Raw genomic sequence first — 9,455 nt, 5'->3', positions numbered from 1 at the left:
AATGGGAAAGGGCATGGTACAGTTCTCCGCATGAGGATTGACTTGGGAGGGCGCGCCAGACACGAACGAGGAGGTGTTGGAGGATGGTGGTCAGCCAACGCGCCCACGGTGCCGTCGCGAGTGGCGTTGGCCGACGGTTAGGGTGGTGGCCACGAACTAATCAACAACGTCAGCGATAGGGAAATGGACCGAAGCGATTTTTTTGTTCTCAAGGCAACTAACTAACATACGAAATCAAATTTCAAAGTTGGCTGCACCGATCAATCTACTTAGAATTACGTTTTGAAGATGCCATCCTATACAGCTAAAATTGTCATGGGATCGTTAGCAAATACCATCCTACCCCGCGAACGTTCGTCAGCCATTGAAGTCCTAGAAGTAGCTAGCATTATTTAGTTAACCTACCAATAACAATACACATAAAAAAATAAGACCGAACATTGAAGGAAAGAAAGTGAGATCGCCTTTGGTGAAAAGGCGAAGATGACTTGTCCTCCACTTTAAGAAAAAGGAGATCCAGACTCCACCCCGGCGTGGCGAAAAAGAACCATCCGGCCTAGCCCAGCTGCCCCGGTGCCGACCAAGTGTGAGAAAATTGCAGACGAGCGAGGCCAAATCAGTAGTATTTTTAAATTTATTTCCGAGTTGAAGCGAGGCCAAATCGGTAAAAACGTGACGACCGGAGCAGCGAGCGAGGAATAAATGAGCGGCCGGGTGGCGGCCCAGCAGCACGCACCCGTGGCTCCTGTCGACCGCGGTCCAGCCCTCGCTCCCACACTGACACCGCCGCGCCGCGGGGCGAGAAAACCTGAGGCTGGGATCGCGCGAGGCGAGGCCAGCCCACACCCCCGCACCGCATCGGCATCTCTCCTCGTCACCACTCGCAACCCAATCCACCCGCTCCTCGGCGCCGGCGGCGTACCACGGCCACGGCGGCGCTCGGCTCCCCCCCGGCCATGGCCTCCAGGATGGCGCTCCGCCCCCACGGCGTCACGCCCCCCCTCGCCGGCCGCGGCGCCCGCAGGAGCGCCAGCGTCAGGGTCCTCGCCGTCGCCTCCTCCGCCTCCGCTAAGTAAGCCGCCCCTCTCTCCCCACCAGTTCGCGGCGAGTTCTACCCCCGTCCTCTCTCCTCCGTGGATAGATAGATTGGATGGATGGATCGTCAGCCCGAGGCGCCGCCAGTTTGTTCCGGATTGGCGGCGATGCGCGCTGTCCAGATATGAACAACTTTCCCGTTATGTGAATTCAGCCATTTTCTTCGTTCTGGGTCGTCAGATTCGACTTCCCCGCCCCGGCGGCGCCGCCGCCAGCCATCCGCACATGGCCGCCGCCGTCCCTCTCATCCTCCTCCTCAGATCAGACGCAAACACAACAGTAGTGGAAGCAGAACCGCTGCCATTTAATTTTCTGCGAGCGCAGGCCACCAGTTTCCCTGTGCGGATCGACCCCAGCCCCGAGCCCCCTGCTCCCATGGTTCGTTTTGCCTTCCCACCCCACCGCACCCGAACTGCAGATCGCCAGTCAGTGCGTTCCACATTAAACTCCGCTGGGGCCTTCATGTTGCGTGCCGCGAGCGTTACTGTTGCATCCCATCCCATCCCAGAATGGCTCCGGGCGCGGTACCACTCCCACGCAGTCGTCTCCATTAACTGCCTTCTGTTTCAGTACTGGCCGGCCGGTGGCCGTGTCCGTGGGAGCCGGTGGTTCAGGTCGGTTTCATTCGGCTCAACGGCCTGCAATCATCGCTCACTCATTCACCATCAAGCACTCCACTTCGTTATAGTACGTCGGAGACCGAGGTGAACTATCACTGTCGGCCTGATTCGGCAGCCCTGCTGTGGTCCATGCCATGTTCTCGGTACCGGCGGGATTTAATTTTCGCAGTTGCTTGCTGTCCTAGGTTGTTGCTGCTGTTTTTATGACGGCCCTGTGCTGTTCATCTGCTCGCTTGACGGTTTCCTCGAGTTATTAAATGCATGATGACATCTGAAAGAGTATGGGTTTAGGAGGAGGATGACATCTCTGATGGAGGATGGGTTTAGGAGGACGACATCTGAAGGAGCATGGGTTTAGGAGCATGACACCTGATGGGGGATGGGTTTAGGAGGACGACACCTGAAGGAGGATGGGTCCGATTGACTGACTGACTGTGTCATGCCGTAGGTGCTTTGACATCCATTGTTCCATACTGGCCTATGTTTCTTAGAAATTAAATGAGTCGAGATTTTCATGCCGAAAGTTTGAAAATGATGAGGTTTCTCGCAGAACATGGATACTCTGCTGTCTGAACTTCACCTAAGTAGGTTTTGTACTACTTGATTCTGTAACAGAGAACCTGGTTTGCACCCAAGAGTATTTTTTCTGAGTTAGATCTGGCAATGAGGTTAGAGTAGCAGAGTGAGTCTGACAGCTTGCTAGTGGTAGTTGTCTTTCTGTTTCTCAGACTATCTTAGTTCTTCCATCCAGGATTCGTTCACAGTGACAGTGATATGCAGAACTTGGGACTTACATAGATATGAACGAAATACTAGCCCAATAAGGCTGATGCAATCCTTGCATTAATAAGTTCATTATAGGGGTCACAGTCACATCGTGGTTGGCATGGGATACAGCATGGGCCTGTAGGTCAATGACATCAGCTACTAACCTAACCACCTGTGTGCATTTATGGACGTATACTAGCATCTCCAATTCATGATATCTGAATGTAACATCATTACCAAACAGTACCAGATACAGTCGCACTAATCCCTTGTATCTTGTATGTAACTCATACAGTCCATATCAGTATTTATACTACCTTGTTTCCTGGTCGGCGTGGTGATATCATATCTCATGTAATCTTTGGCGGCATGGGTTCAGATTTAACCAAATCTACTGTACAATCTGGTTTCATGCATACTCTGCTTATGATGTCGAAGTAAAAAATTGCAGGCATGCCTAAGTTAATTTGAAAAACTGAAGAAAGATAAGGTGACCTGGTGGATTATCTTTCTGAACCCATATAAATTTATGAAATACCTTTTTCTTAGAAGTCATATGTTCTGAGTATAGACCTTGTTACACTCCTATATACACTACAAAAATGTTACTCCAGGCGTTAAGAGTGGCAACTCCATCGCTTCTGGGCTTCAGTTTTGATGTCATGACCTTTTTGTTTTTGCCCTTTCATATGCTCCAGCAATTCTGTTTTTCCATGTTATATGTGCTATTCATTCATTGCAAATCGAACAAGACAAAAGTTTGGTTGTTAATTTTCTAGGGCAGTTAAATAGTGATTCCGTGCTTGGGACACATGAATCACATGGGTGTCTCTGCATTTTTTTGCTGTATCATTCATTGCATACTGTAGCAATGCATGTGTTTGTTTTGCATGATATAGGTAAATAACTAGTTTAAATCTCTGGAGTACACGACTAGTAGCAACCTGAGTAAAAATAAAATAAAATAACCTGGCATGTTAACCACATCAACATATGTCTTCTCTCACAAGTGCCAAATGCCTAAAGCAGGTGATGGAGTTGTCATCACATACATGGGTATTGCTGAATGTTGTTTTATTTTATATTCCAGGATTGAGAGCAAGAAGACGTTTGCTCCTCCAAAGGAGGTTCATGTCCAGGTTACACATTCGATGCCACCTCAGAAGATGGAAATATTTCAGTCTCTTGATGGTTGGGCTAGAGATAATCTGTTGCTGCATCTTAAGCCAGTTGAGAAGTGTTGGCAGCCACAGGATTTCCTCCCTGATCCAGCATCTGATGGATTTCACGATGAAGTTAAGGAACTCAGAGAACGTGCCAAGGAAATTCCTGATGATTATCTTGTTTGTTTGGTTGGAGACATGATTACAGAGGAAGCCCTTCCTACATACCAGACTATGCTTAACACCCTCGATGGTGTCCGAGATGAAACAGGTGCAAGCCCCACTGCTTGGGCCGTTTGGACGAGGGCATGGACTGCTGAGGAGAATAGGCATGGTGACCTCCTAAACAAGTATCTGTACCTCACTGGGAGAGTGGACATGAGGCAAATTGAGAAGACAATTCAGTATCTTATTGGCTCTGGAATGGTAAGTTGGTAACAGCTTTGTTCAACCATTTTATTGGCCATATTACTGCCTATCTTTTTTAACCACATTTTTTTTGCTTGCTCATGCCTCTTCCATACTCATGTTTAGCTAGTTGGCATGTACTCCCTCCGTTCCTAAATATTTGTCTTTCTAGACATTTTGAATGACTACTACATACGGATGTATGTAGACATGTTTTAGAGTGTAGATTCACTCATTTTGCTCTGTATGTAGTCACTTGTTAAAATGCCTAGAAAGACAAGTATTTAGGAACGGAGGGAGTACGTACTAAACATGTTGCTTTCATGAAATTCTTTTGAGAGCACCTCTAAGACAGTAAATCATACTATGAAAAACTGTGATATCTTCCAGTGGATTCTCTCTACCTTGAACTGTTTTTGTTCATGTTGGCTATTTCCATTGTTGAGGAAATCGTTAACTGGTAGCTGCTCGGTTGGCTGGTGAGTAGGGGATTAATCGACTAATTGGCAAGTTAATCGGCCATTTAATCAATTAATCGGACGATTTTTGAGTTTATCGGCTACTCGGTGACCCTACGAGTAGGGATTAATCGGCAACTTAACTGGTTAATCGGATGAATTCTTGAACAGAGGCTATTTCACATCACAGAGAAGTACGTAAAACTGACATATACTTCTTTGTTGTTCTGTTTTCAGGACCCTAGGACAGAGAACAACCCATATCTTGGCTTCATCTACACCTCCTTCCAAGAGCGCGCGACCTTCATCTCACATGGAAACACCGCTCGCCATGCCAAGGACTTCGGTGACCTGAAGCTCGCGCAGATCTGCGGCATCATCGCCTCAGATGAGAAGCGGCATGAGACTGCATACACCAAGATCGTCGAGAAGCTGTTTGAGATTGATCCCGATGGCACCGTGCTTGCTCTGGCCGACATGATGAGGAAGAAGATCGCGATGCCTGCCCACCTGATGTTCGATGGGCAGGACGAGAAGCTGTTCGACCATTTCTCCATGGTGGCGCAGAGGCTCGGCGTGTACACCGCCAGGGACTACGCCGACATCCTCGAGTTCCTCGTTGGCAGGTGGAAGGTCCCCGAACTGACCGGCCTCTCTGGTGAGGGACACAAGGCCCAGGACTACCTCTGCACCCTCGCTGGCAGGATCCGGAAGCTGGACGAGAGGGCCCAGTCGAGGGCCAAGCAAGCCGGTAAGATGCCCTTCAGCTGGGTGTATGGCAGGGAGGTGCAGATGTGAGCACGAAGCGCCTCCATCACGGCGTTCCAAGCTTCCCGCGTACCTACCTGTCGTTCATGCATGTGGAGAGTCTGTCTTTGATATAACGAGGTTCGGACTCGCCTCGTTACATAGTTCTTCAGTTCAGGTTCGTCGTTGCCGTTCCTTATAGCGATAGGGAGATGTCGTCTGTCCGCGTGTGTGTTGTTAGTTTTGTGTACAACTTATGCTGGCTGTGTGGAGTGTGGACTGAACATGAACTGAAGCATGCAGCGTGCTGTTTGTGTTGTTCAGATCCCTTAAGTTTTGTGACCAATAACGCTTGTCATCTGCCGTGTTAGATGATAATAATGCGGAGCTCCAACTGAAGATCACTCACTAGTAGAGGGGCACATCTTTCAGATATAATGGATATATTGTGCTCCTCCGTCCCATAATATAAGGATCCTTATATTATACTGTAGGACGGAGGGAGTAGCTGTCTGTCTGTCTGTCTATCTGAGACAGCATACGATTCAGCCGGTGGTGTTTCCGTATCTCTGCATAAATCAGTGGTTGCTATCCATCATGATGTGATTGATTGCTACGTGTGGGATGTGGCCAAACGCGTGCCATCGTTGGTGCATTTCAAAAGAAAAATGTTAGCGTAGGCACAAAATATGCCTGGTATAGACGGGTTAATATACGAAATGCTTGATATAGACGTAAATCATATACGTATTTCTCAGGAGCTCGTGCAGATGCGTGTTCGCTTGGTCAAGTAGCCAGCCATACCCGTTGTACAAGTTGAGGAGAGATCTACCAACAACTTGCCGGTGACCACTCGGCCTTGCCAATTGCAGCATTTGCTTCTTGTTCCTTTCTGAAAACAGACTATTCGCAGCATTTGAACTCAACTAGGCGTCTAGGCCTGTCTCCCTCTGCTCGCTCGCCACACTGTTTTTTCAGCTCAAATACGAGTCAGCCTAGCATTGTTCCAAGCAAGCGGTAGCGGGTTTTCCTCGGGAGAAATGCAAATCCTGAAAATGCCTACAGACCATAAGTTCGGCAAATTGCAGGCTTATTGATGCAAATATTGAAATGAACCATTCCCTTGTGTCATCATCATGCTCTGAAAGGTTAAAACAAATGGGAGGAGAGGAGAGCCATCATCCTCTCTTCTCTTCAGGGCAGTGTGCAGGATTGCTGACACGTGGCATCAAGGAAATATGCCGGGCTTCTCCAAGCAAGCCTCTATCTAAATCGGCACCAGTTCGCCTGACGCGGAGATCCTCTCTGCCACCTGAAAGGGAGGTGACTGACGTCCGTAGCCAAAGTTCCCTTGATGAAACGGCGGGGCTCATTTCGTTTTCTGTCAGCAAAGGGAGAAGCGACCTCCTCTGCCCATGAAACAGCGCCTCATCGACAGGCCTCTGGGATCCCCTCAAAAGAAGAAAAGACAAGACTCTGAGATGGAACTTGGAACAATTGATCCGCTGGGGAGTGGGAATTCGTGGACATGGCTTGCTACCTCGTCGCTTTCGTAAGACAGTATTCTAGTTTCTCAAGGAAATAAAATGGCTTCTGAATTAGGTCAGGCGAGTCGCCCATCCTAGATGACAGCACTGTGGGTTCAGATTAGAGAAAAAAAAAAGGTTGCCCTTTCATAGATGGTTTTTATTTTTGACGCTTACCTTTCGTAGATGCTCATGTAACAGCACATCTGTACATGTAGAGAATGCTAGATGTGTTGTGAATGCATGTAGATAACGCACAGTTGTTCTAAGGTGCCATGTTTGGCATGTTCCTGTTATGATAGTAATATAAAGTAAATAAAAGTACCTCACCAAAAATAATTAAACTAGCGTGGTTGTCAAAATACGGCTTTTACTCGATCACTCATTTCTAGCGTATAAGTGCATTATACAAAATTCAGAAGTGATAAGAAATCGCAATCCAAATGTTTGCAAAATAAATTTCAGAACACTAGTAGGGCTCTGGCTATCTATTAGGAAAATGGAAGATGCGGAAATGGTCGCTTCTACGAAAAAGGGTTTCCCCCCGCTTTATAGATAAAGCATTACCAAACAACCGAATCCTGCCGATACAAACACACACACCACACCACACCCACCCAAGGCTGGATACAAGGACGCTGATAACAGCAACACTACCCCAACAAAATCCTAGCCAACATCAGATGAACACAATAAGCACTACTACGAAGATGCCGGGGCCCTCAACCATAGGCGGGCCACCGCGAAGAGGAGAAGCCGTGTAAGATGAACAATGAGCTCCAAAGCGGCGCCTTCAGCAAGGGAACGACAGCATCGTGTCGCCACCGCCCAATCAAGAATTAGAGTTTCCTCCGGAGCACTACGACGACAGATGAGATGCCGCGATGGCACCTTCAAGAAGGGGACGGCGCTAGAACGCCGCCGCCGCTGGCCTGGCAAAGCAGAACGGGTTTTCACCCCGACCAACACTCATCGTCACCGGATTGGGTGAACGACCCACCCCGGTCAACACGCCGCCCACACGGCCATGCTGACCGGACAGCGCCCGTGCCGCGTGCTCCGCCCATGAGCACCTCGGCTACCACCAACCGGGCCACCGCCACGGCATCGTGTTGGGGAACGCGGTATTTCAAAAATGTTCCTACGATCACGCAAGATCTATCTAGGAGATGTGAAAGGATCGATATGGTTGACTAGAGGGCGGGGGGGTGAATAGGCAACTAACAATTTTTAGCTTTTCTTTAGCAATTTAAACTTTGCATCAAAGTAGGTTGTCTAGATATGCAACTAGGTGAGCAACCTATATGATGCAATACGGATAGGAACACAAGCAAGCAAGATATATGAAACAAATAAGCTTTCACAAGTAAAGGCACGAGATAACCAAGAGTGGAGACGGTGGAGACGAGGATGTGTTGCCGAAGTTCCTTCCCTTTGAGAGGAAGTACGTCTCCGTTAGAGCGGTGTGGAGGCACAATGCTCCCCAAGAAGCCACTAGGACCACCGTAATCTCCTCACGCCCTCACACAATGCGAGATGCCACGATTCCACTATTGGTGCCCTTGGAGGCGGCGACCGAACCTTTACAAACGAGGTTGGGGCAATCTCCACAACTCAATTGGAGGCTCCCAACGACACCACGAAGCTTCACCACAATGGACTATGGCTTGCGGTGACCTCAACCGTCTAGGATGCTCAAACACCCAAGAGTAACAAGATCCGCAAGGGATTAGTGGGGGGAATCAAATATCTCTTGGTGGAAGTGTAGATCGGGGCCTTCTCAACCACTCCCGAGCAAATCAACAAGTTTGGTTGGCTAGGGAGTGAGATCGGGCGAAAATGGAGCTTGGAGCAATAATGGAGCTTAGTGGTGGAAGAGGTGAGTCAACGGGGAAGAAGGGGATCCCTTATATAGTGTGTGGAAAAGATCCAACCGTTACCCACCAACCAGCCCGCGGCCAGCGGTACTACCGCGCCTGGCCAGCGGTACTACCGCAAGGCCGCGTGGTACTACTGCTTGCAACCAAGCGGTACTACCGCACGGCTGTGCGGTGCTACCGTACCGACCCACGGTACTGCCGCAACCCCAGCACAGAACCTATAAACAGACGCACAGAAGCTGGGGGCGGTACTTCCGCACGTGCGGTACTACCGCGAGGCAAAAAACCCAGCCAGGGGAGAAGGGAAACTTCCGTGCCTACTTCCGCAAAGAAACGGAAGTAGTAAAAACCCGACACAGTAGTACTGCCAAGGGGCGGTACTACTGCCTGACTGCATAGCGCAGTACTACCGCTTGGCGAAAACGGTACTACCACGGTAGGTGCGGATGTAAAAAATTACATCCGCTCCTACTACCGCAAAGGGGTGGCACTAGCCTGGTGGGCAGCGGTAGTGCGGCTCTAGGGGAGCGGTACTACCGTGGGCACCTGTGGTACTATCGCGCCACCGCGCGGTACTACCGCGGATGCCTACGGTACTACCGTTGACCTGGGAGCAGTACTATCGCAACCAACAACGGCAGCCAGACAAGGGAGGCAAGAAAACGGAGGAAGCTCCAAGGAAGAAGGAGGGGATAAGAAGGAGACGTGTACGTGATGATTCCACCCAAACCTTTCCAACGCGGACCCCCTCTTAATAGTACGGCTTTCCTACGACTCAAATCCACCAAAA

At 49.3% G+C, this 9,455-nt stretch overlaps 1 protein-coding gene across 1 annotated transcript; it reads left to right on the top strand.

Moving 5' to 3' along the window:
• Nucleotides 1-730: 730 nt before the first annotated feature.
• On the top strand, nucleotides 731-5,582 carry LOC125545742 (stearoyl-[acyl-carrier-protein] 9-desaturase 2, chloroplastic; the record flags this gene model as incomplete). The annotated part of the gene is given in 3 exon segments (XM_048709774.1): nucleotides 731-1,072; nucleotides 3,574-4,072; nucleotides 4,750-5,582. Coding segments are annotated over 3 exon segments (1,176 nt in total). The 3' UTR covers nucleotides 5,311-5,582.
• Nucleotides 5,583-9,455: the final 3,873 nt, after the last annotated feature.

The sequence above is a fragment of the Triticum urartu genome, chromosome 3, assembly GCF_003073215.2.
Source record: "Triticum urartu cultivar G1812 chromosome 3, Tu2.1, whole genome shotgun sequence".
In the NCBI taxonomy this organism is placed as follows: Eukaryota; Viridiplantae; Streptophyta; class Magnoliopsida; order Poales; family Poaceae; genus Triticum; species Triticum urartu.
Note: the sequence above shows the minus strand (reverse complement) of the source record. Positions and strands in the feature narration are given on the sequence as shown.